At 36.6% G+C, this 25,881-nt stretch overlaps 2 protein-coding genes across 2 annotated transcripts; both read left to right on the top strand.

Annotated features, from left to right (window-relative positions):
- Positions 1 to 651: 651 nt before the first annotated feature.
- Positions 652 to 13,956, top strand: LOC140245253 (uncharacterized). The gene is made up of 7 exons (XM_072324836.1): positions 652 to 706; positions 1,960 to 2,064; positions 7,053 to 7,280; positions 8,368 to 8,706; positions 10,009 to 10,123; positions 12,634 to 13,057; positions 13,942 to 13,956. Exons 1-7 carry the CDS (start codon positions 652 to 654, stop codon positions 13,954 to 13,956), a joined length of 1,281 nt encoding a protein of 426 aa, XP_072180937.1.
- A 3,281-nt stretch (positions 13,957 to 17,237) lies between these two features.
- On the top strand, positions 17,238 to 20,418 carry LOC140245361 (uncharacterized). The gene is made up of 3 exons (XM_072324939.1): positions 17,238 to 17,720; positions 18,902 to 19,067; positions 20,093 to 20,418. Exons 1-3 carry the CDS (start codon positions 17,238 to 17,240, stop codon positions 20,416 to 20,418), a joined length of 975 nt encoding a protein of 324 aa, XP_072181040.1.
- Positions 20,419 to 25,881: the final 5,463 nt, after the last annotated feature.

The raw sequence follows: 25,881 nt of genomic DNA, 5'->3' as shown, positions 1-25,881 counted from the left end.
TAGGCTTATAAAAATTCAAGGCACTCGACATTCAACATCGGTAAACAGAGTAAAATCAGACAAATAAAAGCAAAACAAATATAAAAGTTTCAATGAGAGTTGTTTTGTTGCACTTGCTTTGTTTGAACATCGAGAAATTATTGTAGTAGCTCAATCATAGACTCAAAATGTGACTTATGCATAATTCATTCGATACAGTGATGACGTCATTGCTGCCACAATTTTGCATGATAAATTACACCTAATATCATGACCGATAGCACCGTGGGAAAAAAAATCAACTGTGAAGCATTACTTTCTTATGCTATGTGCTATCTTCTTCAGATTTCTGTCATTCCATTGTAGTGTTTACTTCCTTTCCCACTCATCAAAGTAGTCTATAAAGGGTGATGGTTCACTTTAACATGCACTCATTCACTTTTCTACTTTCTCTTTCGAAGTACCTCGGTATTGAAAGTGGTGAGGTCTTGCAAGTATCGCAAAGGTTGATAAAACTTTCCCATCTTTTCCTTCAGCCAGAGGCTATCAAGACTGTTGGCGCTTGAAGACAAGCAGATTTTTCCCTCTTGAAAAGAGGACAGATTCCTGACGGATGGTGTATGTTTGTGTTACCGTTTGTTTGTTTGCTTGTTATCACGCTGGACTACGAATATGGCTTCGCTGGTGACCGTCTTCTTTCTTTACTTAACTCTACCTTCGATCTTCGGTAAGTAGGCCTACATCCGGTCCTTGGATGTCATCCTTTACTGAAAATTGAAGTCATCAGCATTATTTTATTATCTTATCTTGTATGCATATATTTTCTGCTTGGATTTTTATATATATATATATTTTTTTGTATAATTTGTATTTCTTTTTTGACCTTTCTGTGATTTGTTGTCTTCCATCGTCCTGTTAAATTATAAATTAGTATGGATTTTCTGCCCGACCCTTTGAAAAACTGCTCATACTGAATGGATCTTCCAGCGCTGAAACAGAAAAAAAAAATGAAAAGAAGAATGAAACGATTATCCTTTTCTTGAAAATGTTGGATTTCTTCTTGTCTTCATGACGCCTATAATCTATGAGCCTGAAGCTATTACCATGCATACTCTCAGAAACAAGAATACATTGCTTATACGTTAAATATAAACACATAATATTATGTCAATTCTATAACTATATGATTCATAGGCCGTATCGTCGGTATTTTGTCCAGCTCATAAACATTTTCAAACATTGTATTTTATGTTTCTGTCTAGTGACATGAATTGTGTTTCGTTGTGAAGATATGAGAAATCAATTCCATAAAGTTCTTAATTAAAACACAAACACACACACACACACACACACACACACACACACACGAAAAAGGAAATATGTGAATGCCTGTTGCCTATAACCACATTGATAACGCTTGCCCAAAACAGGCATCATACCACGTACATTGTAAAAACTGAAATAGTAAATAAGCATTTTGAATATTGTCACTCCTCCAACATTTTGTATATTATTAAATTTGATATTAAAAATGTTAGATTTATCATTAACCTCTTCTAAATGAGAGTACCATATTTTGAGTGTACTCTCTAAAAATGAAGAGTGAATATGTTCACTCTTGAAGGAGTGAATAACAGAAGAGTGAGATTTGAGTAAAATTGGAGTGAATTTTGAGTGAAAATGTTCATTTTTACTCATTTTTGAGTGACTTCAAAGATCACTAAAAAATCTTCGAGAATAAAATGAAAAATTTCACTCCAAATTCACGTCAATTTCACTCGAAACTCACTCTTTCCTGTTATTCACTCCTTCAAGAGTGAATGTTTTCACTCTTCTTCTGTAAAGTGTAAAGGTTAATATTTTGAATGTTAAATTTAATATTTAACGAGAGGTTAAATTGGAGCAGTAAAATCATCTGAAATGTTGATTTACCATTTCAATTTTTAGAGTGTACATTTTGCGATGATCGCATTTTTGCAGGTAAAGACGTCTTTCTGCAGGATTGCCCAAGCCAGGTTGAGATCACTCGTTCAACTTTCTCTACTGGTAAACCTGTGTTGCTTATCGCTCCAGGAAATCGCCGAGGTAATAAAGAAACAAGACGTTCTGCTAAAAATGGAAGAAGCCTAGGAATACGAGTTAGAGAAATGTTCGAATAATTTAGGAAAAAGTAAAAAAAACAACAACTTTGCCTCATGCACTTTGCACAGTATTTCAGTCTAGATTTGATAGTGGGCTTGTGTCTACGAAACCTGTCACTGCCTGTAGTTTCTTTTTTTAGTTGCTTCCTATCACCGATTCTTCCTGATTTTTGTCCGTCGACATTAACATAAATAATGAACAGGGAGTACCGTTTCCAAGAACTTGGCTTCCGTCATCTATCAGAAATACAGCATACTTTGTTTTCCGATGCCCCCACTGTCTATAATTTTTCACATTTTTAAATGAACATAAACAATATTGTTTTTACACAGCGTGTTGATTCTTCCTTTTTGCATGCACATAAGTGTTAGAAAGAAACACATGCATTTGTGTTTTTTTTTTTTTCATTTATGCCAAAAAAAGAAACGATTGTACTCATAACAACTGATTTTGAAGATCTATGTAAGTGTCATATTTATGAAAATGCCTGATACTGATAAAACGTGATCAAAAAATTATTTCATACTTTTGTGATTAATCATTGATAAATAAACGTATTGGCGTCACACAGAATTGTTTTCTCATCACAGCGCAGAGGTTTGAAATAACGTCTAGGAAATCTTGCAAGAAAAGTAAACGATATAAATGGTGTTATTCTTTTTGCAGTGTTAAACGCTTTCGGCGAATATACTATTTTGAACGGAGTTCATCGCATTATCAGTTCAACGATTCCTTTCTAGAGAGTTCAGAGGTAGGAAGTGGAATTAAGATCAACCTATGGGTTACAGTTTGTTATTTGGATGGTTCGTTGATCCGAAAACGAAATCATAGCCATGCTGTTAGTTTATCGTATATTTTACTGTATCATGTATTATGATACTTTTTCTTTTGTCTCTTTGGGTCTATGTATGTGTATGGGGCTTCTGAGAATTACATCATCGTTTGTAGCCTATAGCAGAGCTGCCCTACTGAAGGAAAAAAAGTAGATAAAAATAAATAAATAAAATGAGGTTTGCTATTCTGTGGTTTCGTTAGTACGTATACCGTCTTTACATTATTGGCTTGACGAGCCTTAATAATAACGAACCTTCTTTCATTTTCTGATCATCGAGACTTCGGAAAAATAGATTCACGCCACTTAAGTCTGGAATTAGATGCCTAAGATATCTTGTTGTATTCATATAGCACAATCTTTGCCAAGTTGTTTGCAGGCTGTCGATCCGATGATTGGAAACATGATCAGCTGACAATTGCTCCTCAAATTTCAATAAATGATCCGCGACATTTAATAATTCCGCCGACAATTATTCCTCCTCCGAAATTTGCTCCAAAGATACAACATTTGCTTTGCCGAAAATTATTCCAACGTCAATTGCTCAGACAGTATATATTGTGAATATACTGCGCTTGCTCCTCCCGCGATCCATAGTGCTCTGCAGAAGATTGAATTCTAAAATTCTTTTGATATAACAATGTTAGTTTTTCATGAACTCTGTGTGAAGCTGTGATAGTCTTGCGACATGTAGATATTGTTCATGAGTTATTTTGTGCAAATATTCATTTTTTCTCCTTTATCAATTCTTTGAAAGAGATGAAAATGGGTCTAGTCATTAACTATCGATTCATTGAAAACCAATATTTTACTGGTTATATCATTAGAAAATAATAAATATTTAATAATCATAGTTGTTAGTTCAAGTAATTATAAAGTCAAAGGTACGACAGTGTTAACATGATTCCCAGTTAAGAAAATAATCCTCAAGTGTTCCAGTTTGTCTATCAAAAAGTTGAAATAATTTCCTCCTATGATAAAATTACTAAGCCAGGGGCACGACAGTGCTAACATTGATCCCGGCCGGGTCAAGAAAGAAATCCTCAAGTGTTCCCCTTTATTGTTTATAACATACATGTATATATATATATATATATATATATATATATATATATATACATATACATACATATTATATTTGTATAGTACTCCTTCAATGCTTAATTGCAATAGCATCATAAGATGGCCACTATAATAAGATCTACTAAGACTTTTTTTTTAAAAGTTATATTCATCTCCTTGGTTCACCGGGAATTGTTCCGCATGACTTTCAGCATTTGCTACAACAACTCATATTCACAAAGTTAATGAAATTCCCAAGATATAGTTCGCATTTTAAATGTCATCGCTACTCCACACAAAGAGAGTTCCTGAAGGAGTCACGCTTCTTGTTTATATTCTCTTTTAAACTTGAGGGATGCTCATCCGCATTAGGTGCATCCTTCTGTTTATCATTTACTCCATATTTCTCGTGCCAAGTCTGGCACTTCGTGTCTCGTGAAAATTATTGCCAAGTTTGTGTTCACTGAGAATTAGTGAAAAAGAAAAACGAATTTATTTCCTTCTTATTAATCACAATTAACACGTTTCCTCAAGTGACGTACATATTTATTGCTTACTATAGCACGTAGCAGGGGGGGGGGGATCCAATCGGGGGATATCATCGGGCGCTCGCCCTCTTAATTTTTTGTTAAAACAAAAGAAATAAAAAGAAAAATGGGGATTCTTCCACCCCCTTAATTTCGTAATTGTGCCCCTTTTACGGAATTCCTGGATCAGCCCCTGCGTAGTCCATGGTTTGTGACAGTATGAGGGCGGTTTTGCTGTTGTTGTTGATGTTCGTTATTCACCAGGAAAAAAGATAGAGTGGCAGGCGAGAGGAGAAATGAAAGAAGGAAACGTGTGCTAAGCAAACCGTCTTTGACACCAACATTATTGATTATCATTACTATCGCATATTAAATCATTGAAATTATCCTTTGCGAAACATTCCTATGCATAATCTCTATCTGTCATCATCGTACGAGCTAATCAAGCAGCCCACAAATCACAAAATACTAAGACTTCAGTGGTAGTGAGACACATAATGTAATTACGAAAACAAAGATAATGCCAAAAACAATAATAATCATTGTTTACTATCAAAATGATTGGGGGACGATATGACACGTTTGACCCCTCCCCCTTTTTAAACTCGGGATCATTCACGCCAGTGTCGTTTACATTGGCTTGACAATGGAACGACTAACTATACCAAACATTCATATCATTTCGAATACTATAACGTATAAAACATTTGAGTGAATTGATGATTACCGATTTGTTGTACATCGATTTCATCTATTTCAAAGTATTGATTTGGAAAGAAAACAAAAATTGCACAAACTAGTTTCTGAATAACATTTCATTGTCGTCAGATTTCGTAATTTCATACATAAAAAGCGAACATTATCAAATATCAAAATGCGCTTGAGAATTCAATTTAGAAATTAATCTTCGGCAGAGTCAGCGGAGCACTTGCAAGGGAGACAAATGTATCTTCGAAGAAAATTTCTGCGGAACAACAAGTCGATGGAGCGATTGTCGGCGGTCCGTCGACCGGAGCAAATGTCAGGCGAACAAAAAGTCGCGGAACACTGTCGCGAAGCATTTGCTGCAATTTTCGGAGCAATTGTCGCGCTGATTAAATGTCATTGTCCTGTCAATCTATGATCTCACCTTCCCTCACTTTTTCCAGTCATGTAATAATATGAAAGTGTAAAGTAAATATCAAACAAATAGTACTGAGAGCCTCTAGTTGAAGTTATGGATTCCAAGGTAGCAGGAATAGCGCTATTTTCTGTTAGATAGTGGAGCAGTCCCGAAAAAAAAAAATAGTGCACTTTCTGGCATAGCACCGAGTTTACTACAGGCTCGATATAGTACAATATACATTTGTTTTATAATCTTCAGTGAGTATTTTACAAGTATTACAGGACGTTTTCACTGATCAAAAACAAAACAAAACAACAACAACAACAAAAAAGTTACTCCTGTTTTAATGATTGCTTATGCATTGCAGCACTCACCATCCATGCAGTGGACGTGATAATATGCACAACATAGTTTAAGAGGCTGGTACCAATGCCGATTTGATGAACATAACAGGACGTCATGAGAGTAGTGCAGTACACCGTGAATAAGACGTCACCGGACTTATGATAAATACTTTTCTCACTGGGCATTGTGTTTTTCAATATAGCAATGTTTTATTTTGTCACATTACGCTATGTAGACCTGTCAGCGAACATGATTTGACTATTAACAAATGATGATTTAATGACGTATTGTATAGGTCTATGTGTTCAAATGTATTGCGCACATATACCCATATATCATTCATAGGAAGTAACTTGTGCCGAAAATCTGGACTTTTGTATTGTGCCAGCTACTGTGATTTGTCTTAAAATATGAGGTGTAGTACATATATTATACATGATTATGGTAACAATAATGATACTACTACTACTACTACTACTACTACTACTACTACTACTACTACTAATAATAATAATAATAATACAGCGAACATCAAATACAAAGACACCCTAGTATGCGTATATAAAAATCAAATATGTTACATCTTTAATGTATGTTATCTTGTATCTTTATACTCTTATCTTAATAGAATAAAGAGATAATGATGCAATCAATACTTATCTATACACGTACTTAACAATTGAAATATCTTCTTATGATACTTATACTGCTATATTTGTTGGTGGATATATTCAGTTTTTCCACACTGTTCCATGTGTATGTTGATGATTGTGAATTATGTCATCTGTATTATTAGTACACTTATTATCAATACCATCATCATTGTATTTTCATTCATTCATTCATTCATTCATTCATTCATTCATTCATTCATTCATTCATTCATTCATGCTTTTATTTTCCAATCAATATACATAGGTAATACAAACGTCAAATGAAAACATAATTATCTTCTAACATAAAATACATTTTTTTTTCCACTGGATATTTAGCTTATCCACCTCCCTTTATCTCCTTTCCTCTTATATTTCTCTTCTTTGTTTCTTTGATCTACCTTCAGTGTTATTACATTTTGAAAACGTCATATTGGAGGGCAGCGAATACCTGGAGCTTTACCACCAAGACACATCTTACACCCCTTCAACCCCTGTCCGTCTGATGACGGTGCGAGGACGGCTTATACCACCAGACTTGGTGTCTCCCGACCAGAAACTTAAAATCTATTTGAGGAGAGATCTGGCAAGAGAAAATTCTTTCAGTTTAATGGCCTGCGCAACGGAAGGAGACGGTAAATAATTGTATAATATCATATTTATACACGACGTGCATTCATAGCATGATAATTATGTTATATGTGTCGAGCTGGGTTCCACATTACCTGCGGTTGCCCGGTCATGCAATATAACCATGATGAATTCTTGAGTGGTGAGTAACTGGAAGAACTACATGAGGTATCTACACATAGAGGTATGTGCTTCGTAATCCACAGTTCTATACTGTGCCCTATATAAACTTGAGCATAGATAGTCTTAATGCAATTTCTGTATCGGAACTTATAATATTACACTTGTCGTATGCATAAAATAGAATAAAGAGTATGTCAGATTATGTAATATAGACATGTACATACATGCATGTACTATGCCCCGTTAGATAATTATGATTACATACCAGCATGATGGATATTATTTTGTGTGTCCATGTGTGTAGTATGCGTGTTGTTGAGCGTCAGATATTTTCAATTGAAGTTTGGATTGAATTCAATTTTTCAAATATCTCAATGATAGTCATACTTCCAATTCATGGACAATAATAATAATAATGATAATGATAATAATAAAAATAATGATAATAATAAAAACCCTCAAATGCATAAAATCGTGATGTCTGCATACACGCAGCAATCCTTTAGGAAGAAATTTTAAGAAATATCGAGAAATACCCAAAATACAATTATGTAATCGTGCACATGTTATATGCATATACGCACAACGGAGAATGTGCTATCAAAGGCAACATTCGTGTGTCTTCATACTAATGTATGTATAATTATGTATGTTTGTGCGTGTGTTTGTGTATATGTCTTTTATGTGCGATCCCACTCTTGAAACACCTCCTTATATTACAAGACGAAAGTTTTTTATGACTGTTTAATATCTATTTATTTACTATTATTTCCCTCCTAATTCTGTGTCGCTTTCTTGTTGTCATTCTCTCTCTCTCCCTCTCTCTCTCTTATATATATATATATATATATATATATATATATATATATATATCATACCTCGTTCTATGTATATCTTTATATCATACATCACAACATGCAGATCATGAGCGTGACAACATAACTACAAATAGGGCGTTTCTCATTGCAGAATACAACATAATGGTCCCACCTGGTGATTCTCATACGAATGTATCGTCTCCCAACTACCCAAACCACTACCCGAAGTTCTCCTTCGCCTTCTACGTCATCGAAGCACCACTCGGATGTCGAGTTCGCTTCGAGTTCATCGTCATCGATGTCGGTGAAGGAGATACTGTCTGCGTGACAGAAAGGCACATTGTCGCTTTCGACCGGCACCAGTGTTTGCTTGAGCCCGAGCGCGGAGTGGGAACCAACGCCACGAGCTCCGGATCAAAAGCCTACCTGTGGTTTGACTCCAAAGGATTGGGGAGTTTTAGCGTGAAGATCACGTCGGTCAGTGCAGATGGTAAGACTATCGCAGAAGTCTGCTTCTCTTTAATCGAAAAGAACTCTGGAGCCCGTTTTATCAAAAGATCGATTATATTTTTCCTTAACACACAGGCTGCCATAGACTTATCATAGAAATCAATTATATACATCAACTCTTCATAAAATATGGCAGTGGTGTGGTTTAGCCTCACGTTGCTGATATAAAGTTTTGATATATGAATGGTGTCACATATGGGCACTATCGAACTAAACAATGAATCCAAATTTTGTACAGATTCAGATGGGATCTAATGGGGATGGATACATACACATTCACGATGTATTCCATAACGTGCAAGGTGTTCATTGTTCCCAGACGGTAAAGTGAAACAGTTCCTAACTTTTGAGGACCGATTGATCCTAAAATTATCCCTATAAGATCAGTTGAACTGAACTTACGAATCCTTTTAGCGCATACTGAAACAACCCCCACAATTCTGTCCACTATAATCCTTAATCATGTTAATAACCAACCAAAGTGATGGAGCAAACCATATGATAAATAGCAGATTTATATACAAGGATCTAGCTCATGTCATAGATGCCAAGTAGAGTAACCATGCACAGCGCAAATACAGATTATCACCTTAGTGTATCGATTTCCAAAAGAGGTGTTTAAGGTCCCGTTTACCTTTGGGAGCAGTGATTTAAAAAATTTTCAGGATGTGACATTATTTTAATGCATATGTGTAGGTCTGTTGTACCACAAAACATCCCATCATATAACATTTTCGCGATATAGCCTAAAATATAAGGAGATATCTGTATTTTTCTCAATAAACCATAACTGTACAGAGGCGGATCCAGGAATTCCGTAAAGAGGGGGCGTGTTTACAAAATTAAAGGGGGGCGCACGTACCCCTCCCCCCATTTTTTCTTTTTATTTCTTTTGTTTCAACAAAAAATAAAGGGGGGGGGGGCGTGCGCCGGTTGCGGTCCTCCCTGGATCCGCCCCTGCTGTAGATGGTTTAGTCTGGAAACATTTTTATTATAACTATTGTTCACATTTTGTATATTTAACAATACTTAACATCGATTATACTGATTCAAATTTTTACAGTGGTTGTTTCTATCCCTAACTCACATTTTAGAACTATTTTAAAGCACTAATGCTGGGTTTTTGCTTCATCTGCAAATGGTAAATTATGCCTTTAAGTATGATGGATGCCGTTATAGTTTACGGTCTGCCTTCCGGCAAACACTCTGTGTCACCTTTTGTACCTGCTCCGGGTTGCGATTTCATTCATCGCAGCTTGATTTCCTTATCTCCACTACGCAGACGATTCTCCCTGCACCTCCACCAGATACGCCTCATCCAGCATGCCCAGTTTCCCAATCTCTGATGGGAAGCACCCGAGACATCCCAGAGAGGATGGCGCAACGTTTGCGACGACGTAAGTCACTTGTTCTTAGAGAAAATCCTTTGCCGCGGATTGCATTTGAGCTTGTTGAGTGATCCGCATTTTCGCATTCAATGACTCCTCTTCTCAGATTGGTGTTAATTCCTATGCCAATGAGTCAAATGTGTACAAACTTCACACACAACTCTATGGGTAGGAAACAAACGTGGCACAGAAAGGGTTAATGCAATATTTCACTCTGGTTGATCATAAAGGAGAACTGAACTCCTCAAAAAAGTCCTGCAATTCCGATTTGATGTATTATATTTCTCTTCAAACTACATCATTTCATTCAAATCAAATGTGACATCATAAGAAAGCCTGATTAATTTTCTTTACAATGACAACTCACTTGCAGTTTACATTATGCATTCCTGGAATGCACAGTATGAGGAAAGGTCAAATGTGAAATGTTGCAAAATAGAGCAAACGTGTTATGTCAAACAGTATAATTCCCATTTGCTTTGTCGTTTCAGGGAAGGAATGTGTTTGAAAAGAATGCATTGTGAGATTATCATTAGATTCCAGGCTTCATCCATGAATTAAAAACTGCAGTAGTATCTGCAGATAAAAATCAAACATAAAAGATTGACCAAACAGTCATCTAATGTCTAGGAAATGAGAGTTTTTGAAAGTGCTCTCATTTCGGCATTGCATATTCCAGTGTCCTTTTTCTCATCAAAACTGTACATTATCAATAGCAGAATTGTTGCGACTTTTCTTTTTTGATCTGTCCCCGTACTCAGCTGTTTTGCACATTCAAAGAACACTCAATCATAGGAAGTGAGGTGCCACTTTAAAGGTAATTAATCAGGCATTTTTGTGATGTCATACTCAATGAAGATAATGCGGGTATAAGAGAAATATGATATATTAAACTTTAATTGCAGAACTTGTTTTGAGGAGTTTATAAAAGGTATAACACGAAACACATATTCGCCAATCCAAGCAACCTGAAGAAAACTAGTAGAAAAAACCTATTTCATAACAGATGTTGGTACTTGTTTGGTCACATAAGTGGTGTCATGGGTATGAGTGAATCAACTTGCATTTACATTGCATTATAGATCCTTTGATACCAGTCGATTTCCAGAGTTGCCATGTTCCTTTTTTTTTTCGTATTATACCTAGTATGTTGCTTTATACAAGATCATATGAAGGGTTTGTTTGCAAAAACCGATAAGTCCATTTTTGAAGATTTTGAAGTACGATCTTTGTCATAAAGTACAAAATAATACCTTTTAAATGATATATTGGTCACTACATATAATGGTATATTTTTGAAGTTATGGTCAAAAGAAGCAAAAATTTTCTTATTATTCTCTTTATTTTTCTTGACCTTTAATCGCAAATATCTCCATTTGGCAAATATGGACTTATCGGTTTTTGCAAACAAACTCTTCATATATTTTCTTATTTGCATGCGGGGGTAGAGGCAAGCTTCAGTCTATTATGCTTTGTGCTATTTAGACTGGCTGAGTGCGACATAGCCACGCGATTAGTTTCGTTTAACCCTCATTATGCTTAAAGGACAAGTTCACCTTCATAGACATTGTGGGTTGAATGCAGCAATATTAGTAGAACACATCAGTGAGAGTTTGAGGAAAATCGGACAATCCGTTCAAAAGTTATGAATTTTTGAAGTTTCTGCTCAGTCACGGCTGGATGAAAAGACTAAGTAAGCTTGTGATGTCACATGAGTACAACGATATAAAGAAATAATATAGAAAATTCAACATATTTCCATTTTTCTCGCATAACAAAACAACACTCGACTTCTCTCTTTCAGAAGGCAGGGGGAATAATACTACCCTTAACATACGTCAGTAGCAAGTCGAAGAAATGTGCACTTTATTCAAAAAGTAAAGTTTTGTGAAATTCTCTTTTTATTTTCCTTATATAGTTGTACGCATGTGACATCATACACTGTAGTAGTCTTCTCATCCAGCAGTGACTTCGCAAATACTTAAAATATTCATAACTTTTGAACGGATTGTCCGATTTTCCTCAAACTTTCACTGATGTGTTCTACTAATATTGCTGCATTCTCTCAATCCTAATGTATATGAAGGTGGACTTGTCCTTTAAGAGTGCCGAAACATCCAAATTGCAAACTCAGTCCTAAGTCCAAACCTGCACAGAAGGGTTAATCAACAATTTGAAAAACAACAACAACAACACCACCACCACCACCAACAACAGCACACACACCCTATTACACATTATACAGAGAAATAATGACTGACAACGTTGTATCGACTATTACTATCATAATGCTAAGAGCATAGGGCCGTCTGGGAGTTCAAGTATCGGGGTTTGTTGCTATTTTTGTTCGTTGTATTTTACGATTTTCATCGTTATTGTTTTCTGAGGCATCCTGTCATAATAATTGATATCAATTCGTATTTTAAATCCGGTATGGAATGTGGTGGTCAGTTGTGGATTTTCTTTTAATGTTTGCCGGATGTAAAGCTAATACAGCTATGACAATCATTTGTTGACAGTCCTAAACCTGATACCGAGGATCAACAGGCTCTTTCCGCCCAGGACTTGATGAAAGTTGTGGGAGTTCTATGGGCCATGGTAGTCACAGGCGTGCTTCTGAATCAGCTCTGTCGGCGGATGACGGATTCCTGCTGCCCGCCAAATCGACGAGAAGCTCAGCTGCTGCCTACCGATTGGTTTCTCAGCTGGCCGTGTTGCCGGCGCCGTCTACACTGTCCGCGTTGCGCGACGAAGCGGGGCAAGGCGCAAGAAGGCGAGCCCACGGACGCTCAGGAAAGAATGGGTGCTGAGGACCGGCGGCGGTACGAGAGTTCGGATGACCTGACTGCAGCCGCGGCGGCCGAACGACCCGGCCCGAATTGTCGAGCCGAATCATGTTCTGTCATAGATGTTGAACACGAAACTGACTATATGAGTATGCAGGTATGGACAACATTGGGGGGGGGGGGGGGGGGGGTCAAATCAGGGGGACATTACTCATGAAGCCTTTTGTCTGACAAACTTGTCGAACAAATTTGCTCTCAGCCAATCAGATGAAAGGATTTCAGTTCATCAGAAAAAAAAAATCCGACAAAATGCTTCATGAAATGCCCCCCCAGGTGATTTAAATACAAGAGCCTAGTGAGTCATTATTGCCTCCTTTTTTGAATTGAAATAAGCTCTAATCAAGGCGTCATATTCTTTACACACATTAAAAAGAATGACCACATTGGATATTTTGACTGATTCGAAACCAGCTAAGGAACTTTGCCGTGCGTGTATAGTCATTGAGGGATATTTCAAGGAATATGAGTGTGAAGTCCGAAAACATGAATTCATTTTGGCTGGTGTCCCCTCCCTTCCATTACTTCTCCTATAACTTTCAATTTTGCTTGTATTTTTGAAGAAGAAAAAAGAAAAGAAAATGAATGGACATTACACTACTCCTTTTTTTTTTTGCCTGTCGATGAATTATAATATTAAGATTCAAATTCTTTTTTGTGCCCACTGTAACTGAGTGTAAAATGAAGTTGTTATACAAGTATTTAGTAAGTGCAGCACATTATGCTTTTAGGCTATAATAAACCCTTGCCTCTATGAATACTCGCTTATGACAAATTGAACAGTGTAACTCACAATTAAGGTGCAAGAAATGCCTAAATTTTTATTTCCTCTAAGTACTATAGTATCCTCTTGGAGACAGATTTCCTTCTTTTTTTTTAACCTACACCGGCAAATTTGGACTTTTGTACCTATAAAAGCTTGAAAGAAAAAACAACACGAAACATAGTGCGTATTTGCTGATATGTGTGAATTCTTACTTTTAGGTATTAGAAGGATAATGACGGTATTATGTGGGGCCAACAAATAGCAACTCTGAGTTTACTTTTCCCTGGTTTGGTATAAAAAAGGCTTCCTTGCATTCCAAATTCTCGTATCAATTTAGATCTACGTTTTATCAGTCACATTGTATTGTTTTATTATGCTGTGTAATTTCTTTACATTTTCTTTTTGTTGTTTAGTCAACCGAACATATACGTACATAGAACCGAGCCTTACATGGGAAACTACTACAAGATAAACACAGAAATATATCGGAAGCGAGAGTATAAACTTGAGTATCAAGCACTGTACATATCAAATTTTAAAGAGCCTCGCATAAAGCGTTAAAAAGTTTTGGTAGAACCTACACATTGTTTGGGGATATCCAGGAAACGTCATTAAGATTCCCTTCAATGCGCAGACAGCTGCGCAGAAAATAATGACGACCTCAATTACTCATAAAGTCTGCGTGCAGACTCTTACGCGTGTACTGGATCGAAAGCAAGAGTACAAACTTAAAGGACAAGTTCGCCTTCGTGCACGTTTGAATTGAGTGAATGCAGCAATATCAGTAGATCACATGTGATCAGTGAAAGTTTGGGAAAAATCGCACAATCATTTCAAAAGTTATCAATTTTAAAGTATTTGCGCAGTCCCCGCTGGATGAAAAGACTACTTTAAGTGTATGAAGTTACATGCGTAGAACGATACAAGGAAAATATAAAGAGATTTTTGCACGTTTCTTTGACTTGTCCTTGACATAATATTATGGCAAAGGTGATATTATTCCCCCTACCTTCTGAAAGAGGAAGTCACATGTTTTCTCTTCTTTTCTTCTTTCTTCTTGTCTCTCTCTTCTTTCTTTCTATAAAACAACAACAACATGTTCATTTTTTATGTGAGAAAAGAGAAAATATGTTGAATTTTCTTTATATTTTCTTTGCATCGTTGTACACATGTGACGTCACAAGCTATAGAAGTCTTCTCATCCAGCAGTGACTGAGCAGAAACTTTACAAATTCCTAATTTTTGAACGGATTGTCTGATTTTCCTCAAACTCTCATTGATGTGTTCTACCAATATTGCTGCATTCACTCAACCCACATGTCTATGAAGGTGTACTTTGTCTCTTAAGTGTCAAGCACTACTATACAAATCATATTTTAAACACCCTCGCATGAAGTGCTCAAACATCTTGATGGTAGAACAGACATGCCATGGTACGGGATATCGACTATAAACGTCTCTGAGATTGTTTAGATGCGCAGATAGCTGCGCACAATGACGACCTTGGAGAGTGAGACTATACTCAAAAAGGCTGCGTGTAGAACCGTCCATGCTTACTCCTATTTGTATCTAGCCATCGAAATTGTCCTCTCTGTAGCTCTCCCCCTTCTTACCTTTCTCTTTGTCTAAAACGTATTATGCTTAAGTACCATGCTTGTACTACCTATTGTGCTCTTTTTAAGACAAAGGCAGAAACAAAAAGAAAATTGATAGGGTACATGTCGTGGCGAAACTGGTTTCCCCCATTTAACGCTGTGCGAAAAATGAGAAGCCGTTTAAGAATTGCCTTTCTGGACATGATGTTGCTACAGCTTTGAGGGGAAAATGGCGATGAACAACCGTCCACGCGTCATTTCTCTGATACTGGACATTGTCATGACTATATGCATATTTATAAGTAACAAAACTGGAACAAAGTTCATGCTGTATTCACCAACGGTTTATTTCTGCACACAAATTTTCGAGCGTCTCGCCGCCCTTTCTCAAGTGTTGATACCGAGAGAACAATTACAAAATTAAGCCATAACAATATATTGCAACCGTGTATATTGCAACCGTGTTACGGTTGCAATATATTGTTATGGCTTAATTTTGTTATTGTTCTCTCAGTATCAACACTTGAGAAAGGGCGGCGAGACGCTCGAAAATTTGTGTGCAGAAATAAACCGTTGGTGAATACAGCATGAACTTTGTTCCAGTTTTGTTACTTATCTTTTTATCTTGCCAACACGTGGAAATCCTAATCAACATAATAATATATATACATGTATATATATATATATATATATATATATATATATATGCATATAGTCATGACAATATTCATGGTGGTAGGTTGTTCTCGGTTCCAATCTTGAAATAGATTCCATCTCAACTCAGCTGACAAATAACCCAGTGAAGCAATATCGGAGAATGTTATTCAAGCCAACACAAGGACTATCGGTATAGAATTATCATCAGAAGGAGTGGCAAGACGTGATTTATTGTACGACGCAAGACGCATGCTTGAAAGATTGGAAAAAAAAAAGCCAAAATAATTACATTCTTAGGCTACATATACCAACGCGGAAGTAAGGCCTTCATCTGCAAGTATATAGGGCTCTTTAACGAATTCATACCAACATACAGATTAAAGCTGGTTCGTTCATGAAATCATTCTATAAGTAAATGAGATAGCTTATTATGCGACAGGCAGATTGCCTGAGTCCGTTTTGTTTGTTTGTTTGTTTGTTTTTTGTTCTTCTTGTGTTGAGAATATTGCAATTTCTTTTGCAATCGTAGGATCATCGGCATTGAACCCCCTTTGAAAGACGAGCTAGGCATTTATGATGAAGTGTCTTGGGCGCGGTCACAAACAGCTGCTACCATGGGACTCGAACAAATGTCCTGTGATTGCTTGCTGGTTGTCTTATTCACTGAACCATGCACAACAGCTCCTCTTATCCCAAGCAATTCATTGTACATCAAATTGTTTCGCTAAGGTTTCTCTGAGCCCAATGAGGTTACCCATATAATCATGTGTCAGCATACGTTTAAATGCTCTATGCCTTGGTAGATCATTGATTTCCATTCGTAATACTCCCGCGTGGTTCACGAAATAGGCCTACAACAGTATCTAAAGGAATAGAAAGTGCATTTCTCATAAAACATTTATCATGAAACATTTAAAATATCAGTTACTACAGACATCGACATCGAGTAGGTGTAGAAATGAGGAGACAAGGTAGAGAATTGATTGTTGTATTGGTTTATAAGTGTGTTATCAATGTTCAGAGAGCAATATGTAATGATTGATGTATGGAAAGTGACCCCTCTTTTGTTGACCTGTCATCTTTATAGTATGCACCATTTTGTGTTTTCTCCGAAGCGTTGCTGTATAACGGCGACCATTGGCTTCGATTGGCCATTTGATATTTCTATACTGCCTGCCATACTGCTATGATGGTGTTTGCGTTTGCTTTCCTTTTTATCACAATTTTGATTGACACAGAATCTTCTTGCTGTCACAGTCTCCATGGAAATGTTGCCCGGATCCAACACTGCGCAAGCGAAAGCGAAACACGGCCAAAGGTCCAAATCGGGGTCCGACACCCACGCAGGGAAAAGAACTGCGTGTACCGGCGAGACCTGTGAAGCACGGAAAGCCTTAACAGCAACAGAAAGACACTCCGAAGGGGAGGGGAAATCCAACCTACCACACCCTTCCATGTCCGAGGAAACCTACGTCAACCGAGTGGTGCCTATCAGCTCCATCGACGGGTCTTCTGCCGATTGGCGTGGAGTTTACAGGGATGCTGAGACGCGGAGCAGTGTCAGCATATGGAGCGTGTCCTCGGAAGATTCCTCGCCAGAGCTTCCGGCCTCGACGTCCACTGAGCAGACCAGCGTACCCTGGCGCCCAAGCGATCACATTTTCAAAACTGTACCCGAGAATCTAGATATATCAGGAGCCAGAGACGGGCCAGGCGACAACCAAAGGAGTAGTCTTAGATCGCAGGTGACTCATCCAGATGAAATCTTCAGAAAACCTTTAAAGTGGACCAATTGTGTATACAATGTTAGAATAATATATATAAATTCAATTTATTTTATGTAACATTAATTACAATAATATAAATACAAACCAAATTGAATATTGAAAATCCTCTCATTTCAATATTTGATTTTCATAAAAAGGGGATTGGTATGAGAACGAAAATTAAAGGAGAAGTTCACCAGGATCCTTCGTATACATGTGGATTGAATGAATGCAGCGATATTAGTAGAACGCATCAGCTAAAATGAAGGTTTGAGGAAAATCGGAGAGTCCCTTCAAAAGTTACAAATTTTTGAAGTTCCCATGCAGTCACTGCTGGATGAAAAGACTACCTCAGTTTAAGATGTCACATGCGTAGAACAATGTAAGGAAAAATGGAGAATTTTACAAAAATATTTTTTTTTTTCTAAAAAGTGCACATTCCCTCGACTTGTCACTTGTCACAAAAGTACGTTTAGGGTAATATTATCTTGCTGCCTCTCATAAAATGAGGCAAGTCAAGTGCTCTTTTGTTATACGAGAAAAATGCAAATATGTTATTTTTCATATTTTGCTTTATATCGTTTTACACATCATGTGAAATAACAAGCTGTAATATCTTCTCACCCAGAGATCGCGGCATTGGAGCTTCAAAAGTTAATAACTTTTGAACGGATTGTTCAATTTCCCCCAAACTTTCAATGATGTGTTGTATCAATAATTCTGCATTCTCTCAATTCACATGTTTATGAAAGCGAACTTGTCCATTAACATGACATATTGTCTGTTGTGTCTATATTATATATGAATACAGCATATACATAGACCTACTCAAAAAGACGTTGCTCGTCTACAATGAATACTTACGTGTTATCTAAATTGCTTCCTCATGCCAATGTAAGGCAGAATGACAAAATATGTAAGAATCCAGATTAAAGATATGTAAGAGTTTCAAGACTCAAGAGGTTTTTTTTTTTTTTTGTGAGATAATGAGAATCTACTTATGAAAATAATAAAAAAGAGCATACAATTCCAAAAGGAAATGAAAATATGTTTGAAAGCCTTGTCTGAAATGGCTGAGTTATCCAAAACAAAGTGGTCCTAATAATAGGTGTGTATCATATAATCTACATATATATGTGTTTTCGGTCTGTATCTTAAAGACTGAACAGAGGTCGACAGACGGGTCAGACGTGATTGAGTACTCCAACATGCAGGCATTACTCGAGAGAGGGAAATTCTCGCCACTGATGTCGGATCTCGACAAAATTCTTGATCGTCAAGACTCGAAGACGAATTCCTTATCGAGGTCCGATCGAGTTCTTTCAGGTTTGTACCGTAGCTAGCTGTACTCTTCCGTCTCACTGATGGAAATAAGTCTTGAATACCTGAATATAAAAACGACATAAGTCCAAATATGAATATGGTCATTGGATGCCCTCTACGAAGTCATGCAAAGATAGATACTCAGTCAAATGAATGTTTTACGTTTAGATTTGTATAAATAATATTCCACTAATTGAAAAAAAAAACAAACTAAAAACATACGGAAATTATTGAATGATTTCTGTTTTGTCTAAATTTTCTGAAATGGACTTCGCTCGTTTTTATATTCAGGTATGCAATTGTTATGTGCGGGAAAAACCAGAAACGTTTCCACTCCTGCCATAGAATAATCATAATAAAACGATCTGTTATTAGTTTTTTTAGTGAATTGTCACACGACAACGTAACAAGATAAACAGTCATGTTGCTCAAAGCAGTAAATGCGTCATAATTTACACAAGATCAAGAGATGATTTTGCTATGATGAAAACAAATTTCTGCAAAGAAAAAGAAAAAATCTATAGTGAAAGGAAACAACCTAGTCGTAATTTTGTACAATATTGCTTGATGTCGATCAACTCAAACTAGAAAAGCTATTCTGTCCGGGAGAATCTAATCCATAATAGACCTTTATTTCAAAGTAACCAATCGTCTTTTGATTTTATACCAAGACCATGCAGTGAAGTGCAACGGATAATGCTCTTTGTTTACAATGGTCTTTTGGAATTGCTTTTTGAGTTGATGTTCTGGATAAATTGTGTAATTGAAGAGAATATTTGTCCTGTCTGTGCACGTGCGGGACTACGATATTCCCCGTAATGAGCACACCATGCACACTGTGCAATGTTGTGTGAAGAATACTCAACATGAATACAGTTGAATGTTCACTGTTGGAGATTTTATCCTGGTCAGCTGTTTACAACATGATATGGTATAAAACGAAGAAATTATTCTTCAAAGTGTTGTTGTAGATTAACAATGTCTCATAGCTCATGGGAAGATTAAAGGTCTGTCATATTTCCGTCCAGTCATAGGTGGAATCCCGTACGAGACATTTCCCAAGCCAACAGGGGCTGTCAACATCAGCCACGTGTATCTTGGCAACACTCTTCCCATGACACTCAGCCGAAACCCTCCCGCCATGGGATATGCAGCGAGGGATGACGCCGAATTCGGGGAGATTTTACCTGTCACCCGAAGGGCTCCGAGACAAAAACCGGTGATGTCGGAGTATCGAAGCTACTACGAGATAGACGACATCGAACCGGGCAAGGGCTTCGAGACTCCGGCAGAGTTCAGTGGCATTGTCCTCATCGACGTTGACCATGGGCGCCTGGATGAGAGCGAATGCTGAAATCCATACCAATGGCGAGTTATTGTGGCTTCGTGGAAGAGACACCGACTGTCACTTATAACATTCCTGATTCAAGTCCCTGGTAGCGGCAGTATGTGGCCCTACGAAAGACACTTCATCCTAATTGTCTTGTACTTCAGTGGGGCTCTGATAAGACTCCCGACTCGAAGTCGGAGGACCCGATTTCGATTCCCGCCCGGTGCTTACGTCCTTGGACAAGATGTTTTTACCCACCATGTCCCTCTCGACCGAGGTGTATAAGTGGGTACCTGGCAACGCTAGGGTGACAATAATAGCAGGGCCCTCTGGTAGAGCAGTGGTAACACTGAAGGGGGTACCTTGGATAGATAAGACCTTATTAATATTATATCATTGTTGTTGTTATTATTGTCATTATTATTATTGTTGTTATTGTTATTATTATTATTATTTAGACTAGATATGACTCCCCTGCTCACGTGATCGCTTGGTATCAAGTCTTCATTGCTTCCTTTGCGGCCACGACAATTGTGAAACCAATCGAAAGTTGATTAAAGATGTTTCAATATGCTTTATAGTCATTTTATCAATATTCTATTTATCCATCATTCAATTTTAGATTGTACAGTTCTTCTTGTCGGACAGAAATTTTGAAGTTATGTACTACATTCATTAAATGATCTGCTTTCTTATTTTTGTACTTGTGTATGTATATATTGCTCCATTAATTCATGTACAAAGTCATTCCAGTATTTATTTTTATCTTACTTTTATTGATTAACTGAATATACGTATATCTATCTATTTATCCATCTACTCATCTAGCTATATACCTATCGCTTTGTTTATATGATGTTTATCTATATCGTTTATAATCGTGATAATAGTCCAATTTAGTGCCGTATACCTGTCTGCTCAGAAGCTGCTGCAGAAATAGTGTTTAGTTGTCTATAAACTGTATTTCCCTTTGAAAAAAATATAACGAAGATTATTTTTTCAGACGCTGTAAAACACCCCACCCCTACACACCAACACGCGTATGCGTGTGCATGCATAATAAAATTAGACTTCTAGCTATATCATGAATACTGTATGCAGGGCTCCACACTATTTTTTTTTTTTTTTTTTTTTTGGTGACCCGATCAAATCATTGATTTTTATTTTTTGGTGGCTGGAAAGTAAAATCTGGTGGCCCCAAAAAGCGGGCCACCAAAATCATTGATTTTTATTTTTTGGTGGCCCGAAAGTAAAATCTGGTGCCCCCCCCCCCAAAAAAAAAAAAAATCAAGAAAAACATAAGAAATACTAAATCGGTCCTATAACTAGACATAGAACAATAATTATTAAGTATTACTGAAGTGATACAGGTACCCATGTCTAAAATAAATGAATAGAAAATTCAATTATCTTGCTGTTATTCTCAGTTCTAAGATTGAGCAAATGGGCTTATAGATTATTATAAAAGTTGATGCCTATTAGGTGGTCAAAACTTACGTTTGAAATGATAAAGTGGGAACATTTGCAGACATTTATAAACATCCGACATTTGTTTTGCCATTGTAAAGAGCCGAAAATTACCGTTATTCATTTCTGATTGTAAAAGCAATCATCCAACATTTTACTAGTATTTTAACACCTTACGGAGCCGAATATTACCGTTTTCAAATGTAAAAGCAAACAACTGACATTCTTTTTAGCACCTTACGGAGCTGAATGTTATCCTTATTCATTTCCGAACGTGAAAGCAAACATCCGCTATTTATTTTAGCATCTAACTGAGCCGATTGATACCGTTAATCATTTTCAAATGTAAAAGCAACAGTCTGTTATTTACTTTAGCATCGCACAGAGCAGAATATTACCGTTATTCATTTCCAAATTTAAAAGCAAATATCCGACATTTATTCTATTATCGTACGGAGCCGAATGTTATTGCTGTCCACTTCCGAAAGTGAAATGAATCATCTGACAATTGTTTTAGCATCGTTCGGAGCCGAATGTTACTGTGTTTCATTTTTGAACGTCAAGGCAGACATCGGACATTTACTTTACCATTAAACGCAGCTTAATATTATTGTTATTCATTTCGAAATGTAATTGCAAATATCCGACATTTATTTTACCGTCGTATGGAGAAGAATATTACTGCTATTCACTTCCGATAAAAGCAATCATCTGACATTTATTTTAGCATCTTCTGGAGCCGAATGTTATTGCTATTTACTTTCGAAAGTAAAAGCAAACATCCGACATTTAATCATCGTACGGAATTGAATATTATTGTTATTCATTTCCGAACGTCAAAGGGATCATTCGACATTTACTTTAGCATCTTCCGGAGCTGAATGTTATTGCCATTTACTTTCGAACGTAAAAGCAAACATCCGGCATTTATTTTATCATCGTACGGAATTGTATATTATTAGTATTCATTTCCGAACGTCAAAACAAACATTCGACATTTATTTCAGCATCTTCCGGAGCCGAATATTACCGTTAATAATTTCCAAAATTCAAAGCAAACATCTGGCATTTATATTAGCATCATACGGAGCCGATTGTTACCGCTGTCCATTTCCAAAAGTGTTAAGGCAAACATCCGACTTTTTTTGTGGCCCGATCGGGCCACCAAAATCTTCATTTCTGAAATTTTGGTGGCCCGACGTGCGTTTTTGGTGGCCCCGGGTTACCGGGCCACCGTCAGTGTCGAGCCCTGCTGTATGTATGTATGAATACTGTCTTGTACATAATATGTATAATGTATGTGTAATTATATCGGCATCATTTTTCCCCCAAATCATCAAATTTCACTTTTTGGAGGTCATACAATAATATTCGCTCCCTCCACCCCCCAAAAAATTAAGTAATAAATAGTAACATTGGAAGTGAAATGATATGATAAAATGTGATAACTGTGTGAAGATCGACAGAATACAAAGGGTTTAGAATACAACATATTGTGACTTGGAATAAAAAAAAAGACATTGCCAAATTAAAAACATTTGTAATACGTAATTCTTGTGCAAAAAAAAAAAATAATAAGTACGTATGACAAAGGGTTTCAATGCCATGTACTATGCCTAAGTTAATGAATCAAACACAATAATTATTCCTGGAAATGGACCAAAAATATTTTTCCCCGTGACGCCATATATCATTATACATAATATTGGGTTATAATGATACTATTTAAACATCGTCTTGAAATTTGCCAGTGAGATCAGAAAATGATTTGGCAGAAGTTAGCCGTTAAAAGACTGGTTTAGGAGATCTGGCAAACCTTTAGGTGAAAATCTAGCCGAAATGAATGCAGTAACTGAAACGCATGTAATTCTTCTCTTTTGTGAAATATTGAAAAAGAAAACAACTACCCAAACTCAGTGAACGCAGTGTACGAATTTCCGGTTGCCACATCTGACCAAGACTTACCATTTCTTAAAATAATGTTAAACCAGTTTCTAGATCTGCAGGCCACGGCCTACCGGCCACAACTATTGCCCCTTGTAGTCTTACATAACGAGTATAGGATCGAAAGCTTGGCAATAAACGACACTGAAGTAAATACGTCTCTTGAATGTGTCCTTTTCTCACAATTCATTGACATATATATATATATATATATATATATATATATATATTTAATATTAAGTAATTGTAAAATTAAACAATACATATGGTATTCAGCTATAGGAGACATAAAATTACGAAATGAATACAGATTCAGATTCAGGTTCAGAATGATTCATTTATTGTCCACTTAGGAAATTCTTCTGTTGGCATAAAAGCGTACACATTGTAATATCTGCATACATTCATACATACACATACTTGATGTACATATACACATATAAATGAAATTTCAATATAAATACAATTATACAAGCATAACAATATGTACTAACAATACAGTAAGCACATACATTGTTACAAATTTATAATTTAACAAACGGAAACAGAAAAACTGGCCAGAAATAAACAATATTTGGGGATAAATTCGAGGGTGATCCCTCGCATTTGAAGCTGTGCTCTCTGTAACGAATGGTACTCAATGGCAACCACCATAAAGAGATGAAAAAAAAAAACTAAAGTAAAAGTTTGCAAATCATTATGTGGATTCTATTCATGACCGATACTGGCTTCTAACCCAATCTTTTATAAAATGATTGATGTTAAAGACAGTGAAAGACAGTGTTGCAAGGGTTTTTAGATCTCCAAATCTGTAAGTCTGATAAATCTTACACCAGATCGAAACAATGGTCCGTATTCTACTGTATACCTAGTTTTAAACCCATTTTAGACTCACCTATGGGCTAGCTAGACCTGAAGTTTAATTTTGTATTCTGCTAGCGAGGTCTTTCAGTTAAACCCTAGTCTATTTCGGGTTTAAATGTAATCCGAAGTAGTCTTGGATCAAGTCACCATGGTTCCCTCAGCGGAAGAAGAAACTCTCCCTCTCCGAGTACTTTTCATTCCACAAATCCATCTATAAGGATCCAAGATTACCGGCAGTGTATCAGCCACATGAGTGTGACTTTCTTTGACTGTGAACAGTTTCACCTATATTTATATCAATAAATGCATGCTGTATTTCTGCATTTGACGACTCGGATGAACTGTATAGCATACACTGTACGTCCTTGCTTGTGTGTACGTGTTTCGATATAGGCACCTACGACGTATATTGATACGACGTTTCCATATAAGAGCATTCAGACACAGAAAACGTCCTGTATCCATACGTCGTATATCCATACGAGAACTCTCTAATCTGAACAGGGGAGAGGGTATGTCCATACGATAACTCACTTGTCTAAAAGGGGGGTTAGATATAATAATCATGGCTAGCGATAATTTTCGAGAGGTAGTGGGTAGCAGCAGCCTGTTGATTTACGTGCCTTAAATCTATAGGTTTTGTCAAGTTAAGTTTCTAAGAACGATGATATTGATGTCATGTGGCTGTTATGAAATGATTATTCTTATTGCTAGACATTTATTTTATACTTCAATAGATTAAAGATTGATGCTTGAAAATTATTTAGATCAGTCGCTTTCGGATGTCAGTACATGATATCAAAACGATGCTTCAATAAATTATGTCTAGTACCGACATTTATTTGTCAGATGTATCGGAAGAAAAAAAATAATGTATGATCGAATTAGATAGAATTACACTAAAGGGTTTGTACAGTTCTGATTTAGCTTTTAACGTTTTGCGAGATATTCAGAAACCGCTCTATAAGAGCTCAAAGAGCATGCAATTCTAAGGGGTATCAAAAGTTTATTTGATGAAAATCGGTTTCGAAATGGCTGAGATATCCAAAAACAAGGTGAAACAAAGAGATCCTAATAAAGGGCGTGGCCTGTCGCCTTTTATTATTATTATTATTATTTTTTGGATATGTCAGCCATTTGAAAACCAATTTTCATCAAATAAACTTTTGATATCCCTTAGAATTGAATCCTTCTTTAAATTACACTCTCTTT

This window comes from Diadema setosum, chromosome 22 (assembly GCF_964275005.1).
Source record: "Diadema setosum chromosome 22, eeDiaSeto1, whole genome shotgun sequence".
NCBI classification, from domain to species: Eukaryota; Metazoa; Echinodermata; class Echinoidea; order Diadematoida; family Diadematidae; genus Diadema; species Diadema setosum.
The sequence above is the reverse complement of the archived record's forward strand: the minus strand, read 5'-3'. Positions and strand labels throughout refer to the sequence as shown.

Bases quoted from the DNA above. Each gene is read 5' to 3' on its own strand.
- LOC140245361 (XM_072324939.1), top strand. From the start codon at position 17,238: ATGGAAATGTTGCCCGGATCCAACACTGCGCAAGCGAAAGCGAAACAC. The intron at 17,721-18,901 runs GTGACTCATCCA...TGTATCTTAAAG, and splicing joins GGAGTAGTCTTAGATCGCAG to ACTGAACAGAGGTCGACAGA. The intron at 19,068-20,092 runs GTTTGTACCGTA...ATTTCCGTCCAG, and splicing joins GTCCGATCGAGTTCTTTCAG to TCATAGGTGGAATCCCGTAC.
- LOC140245253 (XM_072324836.1), top strand. From the start codon at position 652: ATGGCTTCGCTGGTGACCGTCTTCTTTCTTTACTTAACTCTACCTTCG. The intron at 7,281-8,367 runs GTAAATAATTGT...TTCTCATTGCAG, and splicing joins CTGCGCAACGGAAGGAGACG to AATACAACATAATGGTCCCA. The intron at 10,124-12,633 runs GTAAGTCACTTG...ATTTGTTGACAG, and splicing joins GGCGCAACGTTTGCGACGAC to TCCTAAACCTGATACCGAGG.